We start from the raw sequence: 23,726 nt of genomic DNA, 5'->3' as shown, positions 1-23,726 counted from the left end.
AACCCCTCTGCCCCTCCAGTTGATCAAGGAGTTTAAACACTATACTATTGTAACTGAATGCTCAGCACTTCTCTAGCCTGACCACCCCTGTGAAAGTAACATGTTAATCCCTTTACACTCTTCAGTTTGTGTCTGTATTTTGGAAGGACAGCTCGTTCCATGATGTTCAAGGCTCTGTCCTGCAGGTCCCTGCTCTGCTCACTACATCCATTCTAGTAGCTGGAGCAAAAGACTGTGGGTAACCTTGCCTCACCCCAGCATAAGCACCCAGAAGGAGGCAGGTACACACAAGTGTACACAATCGTTTAATTAAAAGCTTTATCATTAATCAAATCATGGGCTAAGTAAAGATTTTATGAGCAAGTAGGAAGTGTCACTATTAAACTTCATCACTGATGGCATTTTAATTTTATTTAACCATTAAACTAAAAGCCTTCACAGTGCAGCATTGTATTAGTCCATGAATGGAACTTCTTAATCTGCAGGCTAGCCATCTATCATGTGGCTCCACGGAACAACTGATCACTGGTAGGTCACCATTATGTACCATTTCCAGCACTTGAAAATACAAGAGACATTTTGTTGGTAGATTTTACAGACAGCTACTGACAGTAAAACTTGAGCAAACTGGATTTCATTTCCCATTTTCACAGGAAACAGGCTCTAGCAAACAAGCTGCTCACACTCCATGTGAGCACGTTTCCCTGCGCTCCACTGCACTCTTCTGTCTCTGCAAAGGGTCAGTGCCCACACGCTCTTCTCATTTTCTGCCATACTCCTAACCTGCTTCCTCAGGCACTAGCTCCTACTCCTTATTTCCACTTCCCCCATCAGATTCCTACCCTGCATCCTCACATCCACATACTCTGAACCTTCTGGCCCAGCCTTCTTCACAATCCTGGTTTTAGATGTAGATTAGCAGCCTCAAATTTACTGTTTCAATCTGTCGTGGTTCTACCCCGGCTGAGAGCCGAGATGCACACAGCTACCTGCTCTTTAAAGGAAAAGAGGAGGGGGAGAAGGGGGAAAGGGGGACGAGGGAAGGGAAAGGAAAAGGAAGGGGCAAATAACACCCCCAAAACCAAGGAACGAAAGGCCCGTGGGTTGGGATACGGATAGTTTACTAAAATAGCAGAAAGATCAAATATAACAATGCTGACAGGACTTTAGAGCATAAAAATGCATGAAACAGTTGCTACAGGATGCAGTTTCTCACCGAACCCACAGCTCAGGCCGTGCCACCCAGAGCCGTCCCGGAACCCGACCGAACCCGACCGTCCCCAAAAACTGCGTGTCCTGGAGCCGCCCCCTCCTCCTCCCATCAGCCCCTTTATACTGAGCAGGACGGAACTGGCATGGAATCCTCTCTTTGGCCAGTTTGGGTCACCTGTCCTGGCTTCGCCCCTCCTTTCTCATGGACAGCTGAGAAAGTCCTTGACTGTCTGACAGCAACTAACAACATCAGGGTGTTATCAGCACTGCTCCCATTGTAACACCCAAACACAGCATTCCAGCCACTGCTACAGGAGGAGTTAACTCCATCCTGACCAAAACCAGGACACAAAAAAACCCTACAGGGAAGCCTAGATCCATCTTCACAGCCCCACCTTCTAGTCTCACTCAACTAACTGAACAGGGTTCCATCCCTTCCCAGGGTCTCAGGATGGAGATGGAACAAAGCATTGCATGAGAACAGTCACAGTCGTACAGAGTGGTGAGCACAGCACTCTTCCTATCACCCAAAGGGCTGCAAGGAGAAGTGTTCCCAGTAGCTGTTTGGTGGCATGAAACACACCTGCCCAGCCAGGAACAGGAGAATTAAGAAGGTCAAGCATGTTCACAAAAGTCTTCAGAAAAAAACCTGTATTTGTTACAACAGAGCTGTTTGCAGGAGTGTGTAACTCAAACTGTGGTGGGCTCAGCAGGGAGCAGGAAGTGCTTCCTAACCCTCCAACACATTTGTACTAAATCTCATCACTTCAAAACACAGCAATCAGGCCTATTAAAAAGCCTTAATATTTTAGCACATAAAACCCCCATTTATACCCACAGGGTACAATGGCACACACAGTAAAAGCCACACTAACAGCTTCAAACTTGTCCCAACGTGTCACATTAACAAGTCAAGTTGCTATCAGCAACTCTAATAAAAGTGTAAGATTACTTCCAGAAGAAAGAAAGAAAAGCTATACAAATGGAATGTGGCATAGATGTTCCTTGCAAAGCATCTAAACACTAAAATATGGAGTAAGGTCCCCGTACAGAAACAGCTCCACAGCAGTAACCTGAATGCCAGGACTATTTGCAGCAGGCAGAGGGAATCCTGCAGGCAGCAGGAACAGAGTTACAGGGAGCATGGTCAGCACTGCATTTGGGAAGGGTGGAAGCAAGCCACCACCATCCTGTGATGTTCCTGAAGTGCTGAACTGCACAACTTCCTAAGAGACCAGCACACTTTGAAGGAGCCACATGAAAGCCCAGTGCAGATAAAACAGGACTTGAAACAACAATGGTAAAATGGTCACAGAAAGGAATACTGTAGGATTCAACAGCTTCACTGATCATCATGATGGCCTGACAGGAGTAACAAAGGTCATGCTGCTTCCCACTTCCTTTCCCCTTTCTACAAGTTCTCCTCGTATTCTGCAGATCCCCCCTTGCCCAGTCTCACAGGTGCTGTAGCATCTTCTTCAAGCCCTAAGCTAACCTAGCTGAGACTTCACCTGAGCAGGTGCAGTGCTTTCAAAGGCACCAATTAATGGAAACCACTTCACAAGTGCCTGAAAAGGGCTGTTCTTCATAATATAGCTAAAAAAGGACATTTAGCATTCATCTTTCACCTTCAAACAAGGTGTCACACGTGTGACAGTATGCTGAGGTGCAAAGATCTTTGCTCTGAATGATGTCTAAGCTGCAAGCTTTCACAGTTACTACCCATGAGATTATTAATTGTTCAGGAGATTTCATATTTATTTCCCCCACATGCAACAAGAGAGCTGAGCTCTACCCTAACCCATTATAAATCTGATTTAATCCCATCAAGTAATTTTTAAGGACTACTTTTGTTGAAGAAGTGCCTTCTCTTTGGATGAGTTACATGAATGATGTCAACAACCAAACCTGCCCAACTACTTTTCTACAGCAGCTGGTATTGAACAAAACGACTCTGTTGTGCTAGATGTTGTCAGCACTCTGGTAACAACTGTGCAATAGGGATGTTATGCACAAATGGACCATGTCATATTAAAAAGTAATGCTTTCAACACATTTTTGGAAGGCCAAGCACTTGCAACACGTTACTACTTCTAACACACAAGACTTCTCTTGTTTACCAAGGAGAAGTTTGGTAAAAAAACACAATTCTTACCTCCAAGTAGCTCCGTTTTGGAGGGGAAAAGACACCCTCCTGAAACTCCAAAAGCATCCTCAATGGATAATTTGGACAGTCTACTCTCCCCTCTACTGCAAATCTCACCTAACCTAGGAGCTCTTCTCTATCCTCCAAGGTGTGTTAGTGTTCTTCTCCACAGTCTCAGCCTGAATGGAAATTAGCAGAATGCTTCCAACACAAATCAAGTGGACAAGCTTCTCAGGTCCTCCAGCCATTTCCACAGCTTAACCCTTATTTAAATATTACTGAGACTTCCCAACTGCTGCACCTATGCTATAGAACTTCTGCATCTTTTCAGAGGATTTGATGAGAAGCAAACCTACCAACGTTTAGCTTGGTATTTTCTGTTTCAGGGAAGAAATGAACAAGCATCAGTAACAGCCACACTTCTATGAACAATAAGCCTGGTAGAACACACTGTGATTTGCAGAACTTCAGCTAGTCTGTACCAGCATTAATACACTTGGCAATCAAGTGGCCCAGACGAGATGTTCTGTGCACAAGAATTATTACTATTTTTAATTAGAAGCTTTTTTGATTATTCTTAATCACTAGTATGTCGATTTGATTCTAGCAGCAAGAAAAAATAATGAAGTAGCTTCTATCTTCCCCAAAACTCTACCTACATGAAAAACTTCATTTTAACTGGATTCTACTGACCCACCTCGCAATAAAACACAAGCTAGAAGTTGCCCCACCCCGTGAAAACAGATGTGTGGTCTGAGATTTTTCAATTACTGTGTATTTAAGCAATAAATAGCATTCAGTGATCAGAAAGGAGAATTCACTAGTATTATTCATCCTTAGAGAAGATTATTTAATGCTGTTAAGTCTGTTGGGACACTGCCAAAGTTTACTCCTACAAAAGAGTTGATCACATGTGCACTGTAACAGCATCATTTCACCATGACAGCGGGAAGACAACTACTTACGTTGTTGATTTCTCTTATCACTGGCATTTTTCAAAGGAAGGCACACAGGACAGTCGTGCCGAGTACAATTCTTCCAGTGGGAAATGATTTGTCTCGAAGATGCACAATGAGCAACTGTAACAAGGAAAAGCAATTGAAATTAAGGTCATTCCTTAGTTAACTTGTCTTGAACTAACTCATTTCAGTTTTTCAGAGCAACTCCACTCCCTTCTCCTTTGCAAGCAAGGCTGCATGCATAACTAAACACAGCTAAACATATCATCTGGGACCCACCAATTGGTGAGGCTGCACCTTGAGTGCTGGGTCCAGTTCTGGGCTCCTCACCATCAGAAGGACATTGAGGTCCTGGAGCGAGTCCAGAGAAGGGCAACCAGGCTGGGGAAGGGGCTGGAGGGCAAATCTTCTGAGGAGCAGCTGAGGGAGCTGGGGGTGTTCAGCCTGGAGAAGAGGAGGCTGAGGGGAGACCTTATCACCACCTCCACTGACCTGACAGCAGGGTGCAGAGAGGTGGGTGATGGTCTCTTCAGCCAGGGGACAGGAGATGGGACAAGGGGCAACGGGCTCAAGCTGCCCCAGGGCAGGGTCAGAGCAGATGGGAGGGAAAAGTTCTTCCCTGGCAGAGTTGTCAGGGCCTGGCCCAGGCTGCCCAGGGAGGGGCTGAGTCCCCTTCCCTGGGTGTGTTTAACAGAGGGGAGATGAGGTGCTCAGGGATCTGCTTTAGCTTAGGATGGGAATGGTTGGACTTGATGATCTTAAAGGTCTTTTCCAACTCTGTGATTTGGTAACACTAACAAATAAAGGAAAGTAATACTAAATCCTAGGGAACTCTACATGGCTGAGTTGCAGCAACATGTGGTAGTTATTACACCCTCTGTAGAACAGGGAGATGAAGAAGAGCTGTGAGGGTAGCTGTTGGTACTATCCTGCTTCACTAAGGCAAACCCTGCACTCTGTTTTATCGCCCGACAACTGTAAGAGATCAGAAACTGGGACCCAGCAGAGGTAACAGAACAGGGAGCAGCTGTTTAATTAAACAACTAGTTCTGACACTTGGTTGTGCTGGGTGTGGGCATCTTCTTGACAAGAAGAGAAACGCTGCTGACCCGTACACCAGAACCCTTCCGCAGCTCGTTCACCAGAGCAGCCTGAGCCACACACGTGCTCTCACCTTGACAGGCCTTCCCAGCCTGGCAGTGGGTCATGTGGTTGAGGACGTTCTTCATGGTGCGGCAGTGCGGGAGGGAGCAGGGACGCACCTCCCCGTTGGCCTGCTCGCGCCGCTGACACTTGTGGGCGTGGAGCAGCAGCACCAACTGCTGCTGGATCAGCTTGCGCTTCTCCGGATCCGCGGTGGGCCCGGTCGCCATCGCCTGCGTTGGTACGATCCCCACTTGCTGTACTTGGGTTTGCATCTGGGACTGAGAGAACAGAGAGTTCAGCATCATGTTTGCAAGGCTCGGTTCTTATCTTCACCTCAGGTGATAATACAAGTATCACAAGACGATCTGCCAAACAGCCTGACATGACAGGCTACAACGATGTCGTGGTTTTACCCCGGCTGAGAGCCGAGATCCACGCAGCTGCCTGTTCTTTAAAGGAAAAGAGGAGGGGGAGAAGGGGGGGGTGAGGGAAGGGAAGGGAAAAGGAAGGGGCAAATAACACACCCAAAACCAAAGGAACCAAAAGCCCGTGGGTTGGGATAAGGACAGTTTACTAAAACAGCAGAAAGATCAAATATAACAATGCTGACAGGACTTTAGAGCAAAACATCCATGAAACTGTTGCTACAGGATGCAGTTTCTCACCCACAGCTCAGGCCGTGCCACCCAGAGCCGTCCCGGAACCCGACCATCCCCCAAAAACCGTGTGTCCTGGAGCCGCCTCCTCCTCCTCCCATCAGCCCCTTTATACTGAGCAGGATGTGACTGACATGGAATCCTCTCTTTGGCCAGTTTGGGTCACCTGTCCTGGCTTCATCCCTCCTTTCTCATGAATAGAGAAATATGAAGAACTGAGGAAGTCCTTGACTGTCTGACAGCAACTAGAAACATCAGGGTGTTACCAGCACTGCTCTCATTGTAACACCCAAACACAGCATTCCAGCCGCTGCTGCAAAGAAGTTAACTCCATCCTGACCAAAACCAGGACAAACGATTATCACCCCAGTCTCCAGCACCCCTAAACATTTCTAATCCAACCCTGGATCAGCAAAAATATATTGACGAGTCCCCAGTTAAGACACTTACAATCAACATTTTAACTAACAAGCCATCCAAAACTCTTCTTGTTCTGCACCAACACGCAGAAAAACTTTTTCACAGTGAGGGTGAGGGAGCCCTGGGACAGGCTGCCCAGGGAGGTGGTGGAGTCTCCTTCACTGGAGATATTCAAGACCCGCCTGGACTCCAACCTGTGTGACCTGTCCTAGGGAGCTGCTTTGGCAGGGGGGTTGGACCCGATGATCTCTCGAGGTCCCTTTAACCCCTACAATTCTATGATTCTATGACTTTATGATTCTATTGTTCTGTTTATCAGGCAGATCATAACTCCAACAGAAATGAGCTCTTACCACACTTGAAAATGGAATGTTGCAAGTCCATTAAGTGTTATATTTGGCTCTCAAGTTTTACACTTCTAGTTCCTTGTCTCCAACAAAAAGGGGAGTTCAATAGAAGACAGTCAAAATTATATGACTGCACCTATTACAGTAGAACTGATTACCTGAGCCTGAACTAGCCTTTCTCCTCATGAGGGAGTGCTGATACTCTGTTCATAGAGAAAACTTCCAAGGTAAAAACCAAACAGCTCTCTTCCAGAAAGGGCCTCCTAAACCTCTGCATTTTGTCTACTGAAGTGGCCTAGAGTTAACTACAAGGTGGCATTAGATTGGATCAGCTGGTAAAACCTGCTGGTTTATTTCCAGCATCCACTCCTTATGGACACGCTCTGTTCCAATGCGCAAGCGCTGCCTGACAGACCCTGCGTACCCACAGAGAGCTCTGAAGAGCTTCCTTGACATGTCCTTTCTTCAGCATGGATAGAGAATGTTCCCTACTACCTTCCTGGACCTTTAAAGGACAAACATAGAAACCTGATTTTCAGAATGAAACCCAAGCACAGACTGCAGGGCCTCCGCCAGCGGGAGCAGAGAGGGGGCTGCAGAAGAGTGTCGATCCCTGTGAGTCACAGCTGGAATTTCTCAGGGACAAACATGAACTCATCCCAAGAATGGCTCTGATTGTGCACTGCAATTACAGGTTACTGCAGAAACACTCACCAGCAGCTTCCAAGCTACTGAAGGAATAAATCAGCCATTCCAAATGCTTGTAATTAGAATATAGGAAGAAGGGGGTTGCACTGGGGAGGTGCTGTCTGTAGAGCTACTGACCAAAGCCTGCACACTGCCTTTAGGAAACTCATCTAGAAATGGGAGACTACACCATGTGTATCCTATTCTACTGCTGACCTCTGAGGTGGGCTCCCCAGAAAATTCCACAGCCTACAAAACAGGGCACATAACAGCAAGAGAACTCATCTCACTGCTCCAGCAGCAAGCGTTGTCCTCAGCTTGGCCACGTGCACATGAGGCCCTAACGAGAGAGGTTTATTTCTGGAGAAGGAAGCACAGGAGGCTGAGTGGAAAATACAATGCCTGGTATTTGATGGAGGAGGCTGGGGCTTTGCCACCAGTAATGATTACAGTAAATCTTAAAGAGGAATTGCTGCACCTTTCTCTTGAACTTGCAAGAGAAAGAGCAGCAGAAATAAAGAGGGTGAGGGAAACCCATGTGTTCATGTTCCCAGTGCATGCAGCTGAAATTAAGTCTTCCATTTCTTCTGTGAACAAATCCACAAGAGCAGACAGGTTTTGCTGGGTCACAAATAGGAAATGTTTTATTCAGCCAATGTGCAGAAAAACACAGAGACCATGCCAAAGAAAAGCTTGTTGGGAACAATGTTTTCACCCCAGTCACAGAACTGTTTTCCAAGCCAAAGTTCTCCTTTTGTTACTGCCCTACCAGCTAACAGACATGACTACATCTGTAATGCCCTGACCCAAAAGGACTCCTGGAAAGCTGAGTAACAAAAAGCAGAATCGTGGATTATCAGCAGTTAGAAGAACAAGTGGTTTTGGTCCAGACAAGTGTCTGCAGGTAAGCACCAAAAAACCAAAAAGAATTTAAAATATTGCTTAAGCTTTAGAGAGTTATGTTGGGTACCATTTCAACCTTGTAAAGTCCTCAACCTGGAAATAAAATGGATGATCTTTTGAAAGGTTGAGTGAGCTGGGGCTGTTCAGCCTGGAGAAAAGAAGACTAAGGGGGGACCTTATGAATGTTTATCAGTATCTGAAGGATGGGATGCAGGGGGAAATGGGCAGCCCCTTTTCAGTGTCTGTGGGGACAGGACAAGGGGCAATGGCTGCAAGTTGGAGCACAGGGAGTTCCACCAACATGGGGAAGAACTTTTCCCCAGGGAGGGTGAGGGAGCCCTGGGACAGGCTGCCCAGGGGGTGTGGAGTCTCCATCTCTGGAGAGATTCCAGCCCCGTCTGGACGCCGCCCTGTGCAATATGAGCTGGGGAGCTGCTTTGGCAGGGGGTTGGACCCCATGGGCTCTGGGGGTCCCTTCCAACCTCTCTGAGTCTGGGATTCCACCATCTATCTTACTTTCAAGCCTGTTAACTGTTTGAGGGAGCTGTTCTCCTCCCTGATAGTCTGTCCTTTAAGCATGTCATCTGCAGGACCAGTTCAAGCCCAGAGCTATGCTAGTGCACTGCAGACACACCAAGGGTGTGCAAATCCTCCCCAACCACAGCAATCATTCCACTCCAGAATGAGCAAGGGCTTCAGGTTGCTTCACTGGAATGACTAGTGATTGTCTTGATGAAGCAGAAGCTCAGACACATCTGCAACCACAACTAAAATTCCTGAACAGTCAGATACAGGAGAAAGGAAAAGTGTTTTGCTTCTCTTGCTCCCTTGTTCATGAGCAGAGGAAACAGATCAGGGGTTCCCTGGTGGTTTTACTTCACCAAGATGACCAGCAATCCTCTGGTTCCTTCCTTTTCACTGATAACAGAATGCCACTTTCTGGAATCACTGCATTAGGGTAACTCCTGCATTTAAAAATAAATGCCTTTTAGTTCTCTAAGACAGGTTTGTAATCAATGTGGTCGTGGGTGAGACAATTAAGCAGCCACAGCAGATTACTATTTTGATAGGGTGGTTTGTTTTGTAGACCTGCCCTCACAACTAACCAGAAGGCAGGTAGCCATTTAGACTTGAGGCTTCTCAGTCTGTTGGCATATTGGACTAGGAAAGGGATATTATTCACTAGTTACAAGAGACTTAAGTCAGCCACATGTAGAGTTACATTATGGGTACCTCCAGTCTACATATGAAGAGTTTAAAAATCCAACCCTTGCAGCTGGCTGTCCAGAGAGCAAGGTTACATCCCACCTTCACTCATGCAGGAGTACGTAAGATGGAACATCCCAAAACCTTTTCCATTCCCCTTCAACCACAGGCTTCAAGTGTCACCTTGGGGGTCTCTTTCAGAGAAGGGCCAGTGAGCATAAAGTGGATATATACATCAACTGTATCACAAGGAAGAGATAGAAGTGTTGCTAATTAGAAGGGAATTAAGTGTTCACAGTGTGACCTACCCCACATATTTATATTAAAATTGAAAGAGGTGCTTCCCACAAACAGGAATCACAGGAATGCTCTAACAAGCATTGAACGAGCTCTGAACAACAAGGCAGTGCCGTTCCATCACAAAACTGCACCAAGAGCTCAAACAGCAGCTCCCTGGTGGCATCAAGGAAGGAGTTGCTTCCCAGTGCAGTCACTTAATGAACCCAGGCTTTCTCCCAGTGACTACCAGAGCTCCACTGCAGAGGCGACACGGGACCAGGTTTACATTCCTGGAACCTCACCCAATATTCTCAGTGTGGATGGTAGTTTCTCTGGTTCAGCAGTTCCTGTGAACAGTGTGCACAGCCTCATCCTTTCTATACAGGAAGAATCCTTCTGACACCAGACAGACATATGAAGATCTGCTCTGGCTGGAGAGGTCCATGCACACATGGAATGGGCATTCACTGCCATGAATGTGTGCCCATTAAGCCTATGATGTTATTTTTTCTCATCCAAGTAGCAGAAGGAATCAGAATTAAGTCATCTGCCCACCATAAAGACTCAGCAAGGGGTGAAAAAAGGCTTCCTGCACTGGAGGCAGCCTCAGGAGATGGTCACACTTTCTGCAGGGACATGGACTCAAGCGCCAGGGATTACACCACCCTGTGAGCGGCACCGAGCTGAGAGCCTGCAATGCAGCTACACATTCAGAGAGGGGGACGGTGACACTCTCAGCTTCCACATACAAAGCCAACACAAGGCATGAAGAACACATTCAGAGCCCAACATTTCTTTCAAGGCTTTGGCACTGACATGGCTACAGGCAGAGTTTTCATGTCAAGAGTGAAGAGGAGCATTTTCATCGTCCAACTTGCACTTACCACTGTGGAGTAAGTATAACCTCCACCTCTGAAACTGGTACTGGTAGGTGAGCCTTGCAAGCCAACAGCAAACACAAGAGGCAAGAAGGCTCCTTTGGTCATTCCACAGAAGGAACTTTAATAGTGCACTTGGCTTTGAATCACTGAAAGAATTTTCTTCTAAATCTAGCAAATGCCTCAATAATTATGCAGTTGGCCCTGCTGGGAATCAACACTGGATCAGCATCTTTCCTAAGGATACACTTCTGGAGTTTTATCTCCCTGTATGTATAAGCTTTCTGATTTGAAGGACCAGCAAATGACAGAACACACATAACGAAGAAGCGTTTCAAAGCAATAAAAAGGAACAAAGCTCAATGCAGGATTCTGCAGACAGAGTCCAGCTCTCACATACAGGAAATTAAGTGAACAGAATTTTAAGAGTGCTTTTTATAGAATTTACTGGGTGATAAAAACAGACTGGGAAATATCAATGTTAAAAAATCCCAATCTGTGGATAAGAGACAATTGAGAAGTTTTAAAGGAAGGAAGGAAAGCCAGACCATCAGAGTGCAGGCTATGGAAACTCCATCTCAACTGCTGAAGAGAGTAAGAAGTGGCAATGGATATTCTCTACCATGTGTACTTATATATGAATGATGGGAGAGTGGAGCACGAACCAGACTGGTGGGGAAGCTGCAGATCCCCTTTTCTGGCTCAGTTTCACTAGCCTGGATGGTGCAAAAATTAAAATGTTGAAGGCAGTACACATTCTCAGGATGAACTCTTGCACCAAGACAGAAGAGGGATGCCTGATCTGCTCCCAGCATAACAGCAGCTTGTCCAGCACTGGACATTATCTGTTACATTTGTTTCCAGGTTATTAACCATCTTTTCCTGCAGAAGACCACGGCTAACCAACATGGACAAGAGCTTTTCCCAGCTGTTTGCTAGGCTGCTGCTCTACTTCCCACCAAGCACAGTTTTCTTGAAGAAGAGGGGTGAGCACACCTGGGAAAGAGAAGCTTTCCCAGTGCAGGCCAGGCCAGGCACAGGGAAGGTGAACAGCAAACAGCAAGCACACCAGAGACTGGGAAACAGCTACTGAGAGCAGCAAGCAAACTCACAGTACATCCCTAAGCTGACAGTCACAGACCTTCCCTGCTGTCAGGAAGACTGAGTTTACTGCAAGAGAAGAAAAAAAATACAACTCACTCAAAGATTAAGAAAGCCTTCCTTCCCTGTTAGGAGACTTTTTCATAAAGTCTTAATTCTGGTCTCTAGAATAAAATATGAGTTGTCTATTTTAAGCAGCTACAGTTCTACTTGCTCTAATTCAACTTGGCCTCCCAGTTTGAAAGCTTTCCTCTCTTTCTAGGAGGCCTGCAGCAAGGCTTATGCTGATAAACCTAAGACATCCTCCTCCCTCAGTTACTCTTTTTCTCTCTTCTGATCAAAATCCGTTAATAAACCCACCCAAAGGACATAAGAAGAAAGAAACAAGGAAGACCACAACTGGAAACCTGAGATGCAGGGGGGAACGTGCAAGGTGTGCTGCTCCAAGCCAAGAGAAACTATTTCCGTCCCTTCCATGAAGTGATGTTCTCTCAACTCCATCTGCTGGTCAGAGCTGTGAAATCAAGCGGGTGTCGGGAAGCCAAACTTCACACCTCGTACTCCTACCCCATGCAGGAACAGCAGCTGCTTGCCACGTCCCCAGAGAAGTGGCCCATGGCCACAGGTGGAACACACAGCACTGCAGACACCGTGTAATAGACAAGAGGGTCCCCGTACCCACAGCACGCCCGGGAGTCCGGGTGCTCCCAAAGCTGGAGGCTCCTGGCTGCTGTCCAGGCTGCTCCGAGCGCCAACGCGCAGCGCGGGGCTCGCTTCCACAGCCCAGGGGTTCTGCATGACCTCACCGCCGCAGAGCGCTGCCAAACCCACAGCACACAATGCCAGTGACACTGAAGCTCTACCCTGTGTCACCAAAACTTCCAGCGACATCACAGCAACACCTGTCTTGGGAAACAAGTCATTCACTCAGCGTCTCAGGCGGTTTCCCTTGCAGGGTGGGCTGACTGCAGCAGTCACACAAAGCAACAGACAATGTGCTGTTCAGACCCACAGCTAAACCAAACCCAAATAAAATCGACCCATTCAGCTGGCACTGGAAATGAAAACCTTAATGCTGACCTTTAATCATTTTAACACCATAAGGTTTGGTTACTTCTTCCCGAATTAAAGAGATTAAACCAAATGTGCTTCTCAGGATCTGGTATCAAGTCAGGCTTGGAAGAAGGGCTGGAAGCTGCCCTCACCCAATGCTCCTGAGCCACCCATCTGGGAGGCGGGGGAAAGCCAGGGTGCTGTCCCCAGCAGATTAGTAGCCTGAAGTTGGCTTAAAAATCAAGTTCCACTGCTGCAGCAGAGGTTTATCCTGACTGCCAGCATGAGGGCCATGTTCAGCAGTGGGGAAACTCCTGCCTGGGGTTTGGGATGGGGGTGCCACACCTAATGACACTTACAGTAACATGGGCTAAGAAACATACCCATATCTTGTGTTTCACTCCTGCAGCATACACTAACGTTACCGAGAAAGACAAAAGACTGAAAGGGGCCTTAAACCAACGGCTGCACCTTTTTATTTCCTCCTCTATCATTCAGTGGCCACAGAGGTGTTTAGCATCATGCTAAACATGGTTTCCCATGTCAGACATGCCACACGGCTGGCATTCACACGGGTTTGTCTCTCACATGGAGTAGCACCCTCAGGCCCTTGTAGATGCAGAGGGCTGGTTTAGCATGGTATGAGGGTCTGATCACCTCACAAAGAACTCTAGAGGCGCTTTTAAAAAGGTGGTGTTGGTTCTTTCACTTGCTGTAGTAGATGGAGCCTGAACTGACGCTCCACAGGCTCATTTCTGGTAGACAGAAACACCACTATACACCTTTCCACCTCCTCCTGCCTCCTTCAGCAAACAGGACAGACCATGTCTCCAGCACACCACACAGAGCCAGATACGTCAACCAAACCCACACCTCTGGGGTCCCAAAGCATCACAGACACGGCAAATGGCCCAGGGATTGAAGCAAGAAAGCCTGACATAGCAGTCTGAACACCACAGAGCTCTGTCCTGGGGAGCTGCCTCCATCACAAGCAACTTTTCACAAGGGCATCTGGGTCATATTGTGTATGCACAACGTGAGACACAGACATCACTTCCACGCGTGATGGGAACACACATCTAACCAATGTGAACGTTGTTTTATGCTTTGATAATGTCTTAACATGAAACAAGAAAGGCTTTAGCAAGCCAGAGCCTACAAACCCCCAAGTTCAGAGTCAGATTCTTCCAGTCTTACTCTATTCGTGCCTCTCTCAGGCTTGTGTTTAAAACTGAGGCAGCACATCTTTATCTCTGGGAGGCATTATTAAATTAACTAATCCAAGCAAATTAACTAATCCAAAGGATATGCTTGCTTCAGTGACAACGGCCACAGAAAAGACCATTCAGAAAAGGTTAGCTCAGTGAAATTATATTACTACATACAGTCATCACGGCTCCCAGCTACACACTGAGCAGCAAAAACAGAACAAGATGTTGACTATATGCTCTTTCAGAGGGCACTGTTGGTATTGTACACTGAATAAAGTCCCTGTGGAAGGAATAGCATATGGCCATGTATGTACTATTACCAAATAATTACACTGCCTCACCCAGTGCTGCCAAGTAAAGGTTAAAATTTAACAAGTCTGACATTTCAATTCTTGGCTTTGCAATAAAAATGTTTAGATGGAAACTTCAGTTTTTAGAGATGGAATTTCCCCCTTGCCAAGACCCCAGTCAGACTCTATGTACCCCGTGATCCATACGCAGGGTTGAGACCTTTTGGCTCAACAGCACGGATGTCTATCGGCTGACACAGCTATTACTCTCCATACTGGCTTTAGGGAGAGAAAGATATATTGAACATACAAAGCTTCTGACACCTGAGAAACAAAGAAAGATGGTTTTGATTGTCCTCTCAGAAGACAACTGGCATTTCTGGCATTTTACAGAAACTACAATTGATAGCAGTGGGACAGTAAGCTTCCCTGACTTTCCTCCGTCTCTCCGACAGGCTGGGAGAAAGGAAACGAGAAACCAAAAGCTTTTTCTTTTACTTCCTCCCCTCCACCACACAAGCCTTGATGACACATGCCCTTTTTATTCCTCCTATTTCCCATTAGAGCCTATACTAGTGAGCAGGTACATTCAAATTTAGGCTTCTCAGAACCCAACATCTAAACGAGCACAAAATTAGACCTCAATCACCCAGTCCCTGAGCAGAAGACAGCACTTTGGGCAGATCTACATATTTTCTCCAGAATCAGGGGAATAATTAACTTGTTTTACACCCCATTCAAACAAAATTAAGATAGCCATGCAGCAAGCTGTCTTTTACAACTATTCTGCGTGACTACAAGCTGTATTCTGGACAGGGCATTAATCCCAGTCACCAGCTACTTTCCATAATCATAAGCAGTAAGAGACAGATGAGATCAAACAAAGACTTCGCAGTGTAACCTGAGGAAAAGTAGGAAGTGGTCCTCTAAAATCAGGAGAGAAGAGGAAGTTTATGTCACCCTGCCCCTTCTCATATATAACCTTATTAGGGATTTGCAGGTAGCAAACTCATGGATGGAAGTACAAGCATTATTTGTGCCAAAAAAATAGCTGGTTTTCTGGTTAAATAAAAAAAAATAAGCAATTTGCATCTTATGGAAGGTTTTACAAGTTTCTATAGTAACTGCTATCATGTATAAGAATATAAAATGCAACAAGCTGGAGTTGCCATAGAAACGACACAAGCAGTTTGATTAATACACAGACATACCAAGACAAACAGGAACATTTCATCTCATTTTATGGGGAAAACTCTAGTAAACAGAATACTACAAACTTGGGCAAGGTATCCTAATAATAACAACTATTCTCCTAAACTTGTGAGCTGCCAGTTATGCACAGTATCAACTAAGCATCGTGTGGCGTGTTTAGGGCGTTAGATTGAAGGACACAAAAGGTACCGTTTAGTTTTGGGAAGTTGAGGATGTACCCAACACATTCTAACCAATTCAGGGATTTAAACCTAGAAACAGCACTTATAGAGAAGGCATTTTCATCTGGTTTGGAACTAAACTGAGTAGACAAAGTGAAAGGGTGTAAAGCCTGCGATTGCTGAGGAAGTTACATCACTGCATAGAGCTGTACGCAAGCTTCCTGCACACTGCAGAGTGGCAGTGAGGAACCAGGGGGTAATCCTGATGTGTGACTGAGGGGAAGCAGCTCACTAACACTGCAGAAGCCCTGTCAGCCCAGAGTTTCAAACACACTGATCAGGGAGGCAGGCAGTACAACTCACCATGTTTGGCACACTGGTGACGGGAGTACTCTTGATGTCAGCAGGAAAGGGAGACAGACTATTCGCCATGCCTGGCTTGTTTGGTAACTGAGGATTCACTCCTGTAGCTCCCATCTGCTGCCCTCCAGTTTGACTGAAAGGCTGCCCGAAGGGACTAGTGTTACCTGTCATTCCCATCTGGAAAAGAATGAATGAAATTAGTATCATTTCCTTGATTCCAAAGGGATATTTTAAAAAAAAAAAACCAAACCAACCAACAAACAACAAAACATATGTCAAATATCCATCTCTGCATTCAGAGAGACACATTTCTGGTTTAAATTACTCAGTATTTAGTTCTCAATGTCACAACTTCAATTAAATCTAAAAAAAACACAAACCAAAACACTTTACATATTCACACAGCTCTGTGTGTCTGAAGCTTTTGAAATTCAATTAAAAAAAAATCATTGTACAACTGCAAAGGAGAAAACAAGATTATACTTCCCAACCTTGCACCCACAAATACTGTTTCCAACACAGCAAAAACTTTTGAAAAGCCAAAGCAACCTCAAAACCCATCCTACTTTGGCTATTCTGTACAGAAAGCATGGCTTCATACATAGAATAGATGGGGAGCAGTATATAGAGTCATCTAGCAAACACTTATCTACTGATGTTTTGGTATTTGAGGAAAAATGTCTGAACAAAAGGACATCTCAGGCTGACATCCCTGACAAATTACACCCCTGACACACTCTGGAATAGCAAGCAGAAACAGGACAGCCCCTGCATGAGTAAAGAGATCACTGTCCATCCAAAGAGCCATTTTGCCTGAAGAACAGTCTCCCAAGAGAAGCAGTGAAATCTCTATTACTCGAGCCAGTTATTGCACTGGACAAAAGGTCCTGAAAAGACATTTTATCAGGAATTTACTTCCTTCAAAAAGGATGACTGAGACTAGGATCCTCCTTCCCCCCACCAAATAAAGGGAAACAAAAGTTGACTGATCGTGTTTGTACTTCCCTCTGTCCCGTGAGGATCTCCAGATTACCGCTTGTCAGAATGTCTTAGACACAAACACAACCACTGAACGAGTCTTTATTCGAAATGTTAAATCCTGTTTTCTTCTTCCTTTGACCTCTCCAGCCCTTCCTTACACAGCACACTGTTTTTCCACAGTCCTGGTCCCTTACCAGCAGGGATTCAGGACTATTCCCGTAGCTGGAGGAGGCACCACACACGTCAGCTTATCAGCATAAGCCCCATCGTAAGGAATTGCTCAGTGGTTGCTTTTTCATGCTTACAGGAATCAGACTGAACAACCAGTTGAAACAGCACTGGCTAAGAGCAGTAAATTACACTGGGGCAGAGTCCAACAGACAGTTTGGCTGTGCTGTGTCCATGTACTTTGTACACCTGTGTCTCAGACAGCTGGGCCAGCCACACTCCTAGTAGCTTTCAGTGAGAAACCTGTATCCTTTCTGTACAGTTACATACACCTCTGCAGAACCATCTGACACACTATATACATATTTAAAAAAAAAAAACCAAACCAAAACAACTGTTACTTGGCAATGCAACAGTTTATCTGCTGTGCTCCAGAGTAAAGCTGAATATTCCAATAGCACAAGACCAAAAACCCCACCCAAAACTGCTTAGCAGCATCAGAAGCTTAACTGCTTTTAAGGGAAAAGGGGTACTTGGTGCTACACAAAGAATTGTGTCTCCATTTCTGTGTGGTTTGTAGATTTGTGTGTTCAAAGAAATTTTTTATATATAATTATTTTAATTATGGTAACAACATGGATTTTGGCAGCTTTTCTCTGAAGACCTACTAGTAAAGTAGCTAATAAACTTACTTACTCAACTTAACCCACTATTCTCAGCCAAGGTATGAGAACGGATCATCTGATATCTGCAGCTATTCAATAATACTGTGATGGGCTATCCAATTAACAGTGAAGGAAATTACTGAAACTAAAGGTGAGATTCTGAGAAAATAGCTCATGATTTAAACCTTTCAAAACCCAGAAATAGAAACATTAGATCTTTTGCTGTTATCCAGTTTCCCCTTGTATCTGAATCCCCAACCACAAACTTCACTTGTCTGCAGGAGGACTTGGCCCTTCTAGCTTTCTTTGAACCTGCAGGTCTAGCAGAGTTGGTTTATTTTAATTGAATAATATATTGATTACTCTGGCAATTACCACTACAACATCCTATGAGCCCTCCAGCAGGAAGGGCAGTAAGCCCGAGGTGTGAGCTCCACATAAACCTGCTCCCACCCTTTCCATCGCCCAACTTGGGCCACACCAGCCTGGGGGAGACAGCCAAGCAAACTCCTCCTCACCCTCACAGCTCAGGACAACGCACACCCAGCCACCCAGGAAGAGATGGAAAGGACTGGGCACAGACAGCAAAGCTGCCCAGTACAGGTGTGCTGAGCCTGCACAGGGTGATGCTATAAGCCTCTTAATGGCAGAGCCTGAAACACCCCTGACTTGTCAAAGAGCACAAGGGAGATTTGCTTTAGGCAGTGAGGATGCAAAAGCAAATCTTGCATCAAATCTAAGGTCTTGCTCCAAAAGAGAGAGATGTTCTCCACTGCATTAGCAGGAAAGATTTGCACTTTTTTTATTAAAGGAAAAATATTTGCAAATAGATGTTCAGGGGAAAAAAAATTACAGAATATTTTCATCTCAAGAGAAGAGAAAACCTTGTTTCACAAATTTGCCAGAACTCTAAACAAGCAGAACATCCCAAAAGTACCAAGGAACTGCAATCCTAACAGATCCCACATGGTTGGCTTATCACATTTTTAACATTTCCTATTAAACAGATCTCTTTATTAAACATATCACACCTCAGTACAACAAAACAACCTTTCAAGTCTTCCAAACAGAGTGTTTAATGTGATGAGGATAATGGTTCCTTCTCCAGGTGGTCATTTACTAATAGATACTTGATTGAAATTAAGAAATGCCTTTCAGTCCTTTGAAATCCAGCTGGAAGCAGAGCAGCTTCCACTTGAAACCTCTTGTTTTTAAACCTGCTCTCTGCCACAGGTATTTCAAGGAGTAAAGCCCTGTTTCCAGTGGTGAAAGGAACTTCAGGCTAAAGAGCTACAACTTACAAAAAGAAAAGCTGATAGTTTGATAACATTGTAAAACATTAGACATGCCCTTTAACCCACACTTCATTTTTTTTAGTTACTGCCACTGAAACAAACGGCCAAAGACAGTCTGAAGTCCACTGAAAAATAAATCAATCAAGATCTGAGAGGGTGGAAAAGGGCTCCCTTTCCTATGGGGCAACCCCTGAGGTTAAAGATGGAGACAAAAATCAGGAAGGACCACACACAAGTTTATTAAGCTCCCAGGTGTTTGTAGTTTCAAGGCTTTTTTAACTCAGTCTTGCCTCAGTTAAACTTACTCGACGCAACTGCCAGCGACTAGAAGTGCACAACAACCGGTCTAATCAACTCTGATCTATTTATAACAGCTTTCAGCCCAGGCCAGGATTGATGAGGAGTTCTAGTGGCTGAACAACCTGCTGCCAAACTTAGCATCGCCAGCGTCTCAGGGCTGGTGTCTGTAACCCGAGGAGCAACTCGGCATTTCATCCAGCAGCAGCCACCTCCAAGCGCGGTCAGGCAGGGACTCCAGCAGCACAAACCACCCCCAGCTCCTTGCTGGCAGGAAGGCAGCAAACAGGAGGTGAAAGAGGAAGAATCAGGTAGATCCCCTGCATAGCAAACACGGGCAAGACGTCCCAGTGCAGAAGGCATTAACTGCATTTCCTGCTTAATTATGTGCAAATTGAGACTGGGTGACCTTCAAGTAAAACTATCTAAACCACTAATTGAAATTTCAAAAAATAACTCACAACTAGAATCAGGTGATTGATTGATGGGAGCCCATTGGCAGCGAACACCTTACGCTGCTTATTCATTGTGCAAACTGAAAGCAGCAGATCCGAAGCAAAGGAGTCAGAAGAGCTGCGGCTCCTGCCTCTGCCCCCAGGTTCTTTCCTATGTGAAATGAGGGGGCAGGTGCAGGAAGGCAGAGACTCAGAAGACCTTTGTTTTTATATTTCTGAAACCGAACTCAGATCCTGAATTAGCTAGTTCAGGGGAAGATTATCAGGTAATTACAACCATAAAAAAAAAAGATAAACCCACAAGAACAGGGGAGTCAGCAGCCTGGTGAGGACAGTCATTTCCACGCGGGACGCGGTGCACCATCACCAAGCCTTGCTCCTTCCTTAGAGTTTGTTAAATTTCCTTTTCTGAAAGCAATGAAAGCAAAAAGCAATCCACCATTTCTTCCTCCACCTGCAAGGAACGGGCAGAGATGTATCACAGGACTACTCAAGCTCCACCACAGCGTGGGAGCCGCTGCACTTCCATTCCAGCACAAGCACAGAGCTGCTCTCCGAAAACCCAGCACCATCTTCTGCAGGCCATGTGCCCTGCACTCCTGCCATCCCACAGCATCCTCTGGCAACTTGGGCTTTATACTCACCGTTTCTGCCACACACTTTTGAGCAACTCTTGCTTTCTGCCTGACTCTTTGTGGCTACAGCTTCTGATGGAGGACAGCAGACTTCTTCCATGGGGAAGGCATTTTCTATGCAGCTGCTGCATCAATGGGGGAGGATGCTACAAACCACCCCAGCACAGAGCCACAAGTCAAGGCTACAAGTGCCTGAAGTAGTAACATGATTAATGCAGGACACCAGCTTAAACACATCATTTCTACTCTAAAACAGTTCTTCTCAGAAATACGATAATGCTACTCTCCTTTAATGGAAAAGACGCATTTAATTTAATAATTCTGCTATCCCAGAAAGACAAGCAGATTCTGTTCCCCTTTTATCACTATGGCAACTCTCTAAGATACTGGAATCTATTACTGAGTGTGGATGGGAAATAGGGTATTGCACTCCACTCTCACACACCAAGGAACATACAAACTTCCCAGCTGAAAAAAAGAAACCTTAAAACCTTTGTTTAGCTGACTTGGCTTACCCAAGACATACCCCACTGCAATGTTCTGAGCAGCAGGTATGGGAAGTACTTTGGTTTTTAGTTATTTTCAGAGCAGAGCAGCAATTCCATTTCCTCTAGGTTCCTGGACTTTCACACAGACCATGTCTGTGACCAAATCTACAGACATCATCTGATGGTGCAACCCAGAGCCGATCTGGCAGACTGGTGAACTCTGCATATCTGATTTAATAAATCCCTTAGGACCAGACTAGTTCTTCACATTACACTGTTTCTTCTAATTTTAAAGCTTACTCTCTTCCTCTTTTCTTTATCACTGCTGACATGCCACAGCACTTCCTCTAGCCCAGCATCAAGGAGCAACTCCCTCTTTGTACACAAAGCATCGAGACCATAAATAAATCCTGTCCTTTCCTCCTATCCCAAGTTTTTATTAACTGTCCCTTCACCTCTGCCACTACTGCCATTCCTCTCCTTCAAGCAGTTACTTCATTACTGCATACTCCTCCGAGGCTCCCAGGACACACCACCAGTGCAACATGCTGCAAAACCCATTCACTGCTACAAGCCCAGCGTTTCCTACTCACAGGCCCTTTTCCAGCTGCACCCCCAAGATGCTGGCACAACCTGGAGAGCTGTGTACAGCTCTGCTCCTTGCTATCCATTTTCCTTCAGGAAGCTGCTCTCCCCTGCTGCCTGAGCCCACCTTGGGCACTAGGGCTTCCAAGCTTCACCAAGGTTTGGCAGGAGAGAGTTCATGACCAGTTTTTCTGCAGGAAAGATGCCCTCATCTGTGCACACAACAACATGCCAAGGAGCAGCACCTGCCTCTCACAACACTCTTGGGCTTACATCTTGCACCACTGCTGCCCAGGTAGGTAGTTGGTCCAGCCAGAGCAGTGGACTAGCCTAACAGCAAAAAAACATGAGAAGTTTGATAGGGGAACCAAAGGACTCAAAGCAGCATGAGTCCAGTGGAAAATAAGCCTCGCTGGACTAGCCTGATCATGATCCAATTCTGTAAACGAAAAATTGTTACTGTTAACATTCAATACTGTATTTTTAACTAGAAAACACTCCTAGAAAGGAAGGAAGTGAGCTATACAACTTCGGCTGGACTTTGAAAGGTGTGAATCCACAAACGTGAGCTTTCACTATGACACCAGGAGGTACAGGAAGACAAGTGGGTAAGTATGAAGTGACAACTTTACTTGGTTTGATGTCAAAGCCATTGTGATGACAACAAGCACGCTGCATTAGTGCTTTGTGAGGATTCAGAGAGGCCTCAAGAACTACTCAAAGGACTAAAAGGCATGGCTGCAACAGGCTAATTGTACTCTCCTAGCCTAATTTATTTAGCTTACTATTTAAGCTTATTAATTTGCTTATCTTATTAAGGCATGAAGTGAAATGATCCTGAAGTACTGATTTTTGGGAACAGAATGGCAGTAACACAAATATTCTCTATTTAGCAAAGACACATCAACAGGTAGGAGCTGAAGCTTCAAAGCACAAACCAGAAAAAACCCTAAGTGCCCAAATGCCACTGAGACTCTTTAAAGCATATTAATGTCTTTAGACTTAAGTAGTGTGTGCTTCTACTCACCACAGGACTTAACTCACCAAAGCCAGGTGGCCTATAATCAGAGGTATCATGCCTGACTTTGTATCACTGAGGTTTTTATATACCTGATTTGTTACAAAATGGAAGCTGATCATAGGGAATTAGAAGCTCCCTTCTGCTTCTCTGAGGACAACACAGAAAGGTAAGATGAAAAAAAGCTATCTCAGGAAGCAAAAATGGTCTAAGACCTTGACTAAGCTGCCAAATTCATTAACCACACCCAGGAAACAGAGGTGCAGATCAGAAGCCAAAAGCTGAAAGCTACTGCATGGATCCCTCTGCCACCACAGAACAGTATGAGACTGAGCACAGCTACGTGCAGCTCCAGATGACTGGTCTTCTAATGACACAAGATCAGAGATGAGGTGACTGCAAGGCAGAACTTCATTCACTTCCTCAATCCAACAGCAGTTAAGTCACCTCTTCAGACCGACAGCACTTGCAGGATTACAAACCCAGTTCCTGTGTTAGATAAGCTCAGTTTCTTTAGGATACCTAAGCAGCAGTGCTGGACAATCATCATACCATCTCCTCCCTCTTCCTCAAGCCAATCTGTCTCAAAACGCTTCGGAAATCCCTGGTGAATTGACCTGTTTTTGTTAAAGGTCTCACAGTAATTAAGTTCCCAAGATCGCAGAGATGGACAGGTAGATGATGACGCTCAGATTACCATCTCCACAAAGAAAAGGCACCAAGACTACTGCTGTTAGAAGCAGACTGTATCTGGGGCTCCCAATGAGCCACCCTTACTGCCAGTTTTGTCCTGTCAGCACATCAGAAAGATTATCTGAGGACAAGGGAGGGAGCTGAAGCACTCTAGGAAACGGTTTACAAGCCCCTTGGGCAGGGGTGCAGTAAGGAATCTACAGCAGCAGTGTGAGG

The 23,726-nt window shown here is 45.4% G+C and overlaps 1 protein-coding gene across 1 annotated transcript in view; it reads right to left on the bottom strand.

Annotated features, from left to right (window-relative positions):
- The window catches only part of CREBBP (CREB binding lysine acetyltransferase), a 94,479-nt gene that overhangs the window by 43,954 nt on the left and 26,799 nt on the right, over window positions 1-23,726 (bottom strand). The window contains exons 3-5 of the mRNA XM_084271244.1: window positions 16,231-16,407; window positions 5,492-5,741; window positions 4,324-4,437 (exon numbers count right to left, since the gene is read on the bottom strand). Of these exons, the coding sequence (XP_084127370.1) occupies window positions 4,324-4,437; window positions 5,492-5,741; window positions 16,231-16,407 (541 nt within the window). The remainder of the gene's footprint in view (window positions 1-4,323; window positions 4,438-5,491; window positions 5,742-16,230; window positions 16,408-23,726) is intronic.

Source organism: Gallinula chloropus (genome assembly GCF_964237585.1).
Source record: "Gallinula chloropus genome assembly, chromosome: 15".
NCBI lineage: Eukaryota > Metazoa > Chordata > Aves > Gruiformes > Rallidae > Gallinula > Gallinula chloropus.
Note: the sequence above shows the minus strand (reverse complement) of the source record. Positions and strands in the feature narration are given on the sequence as shown.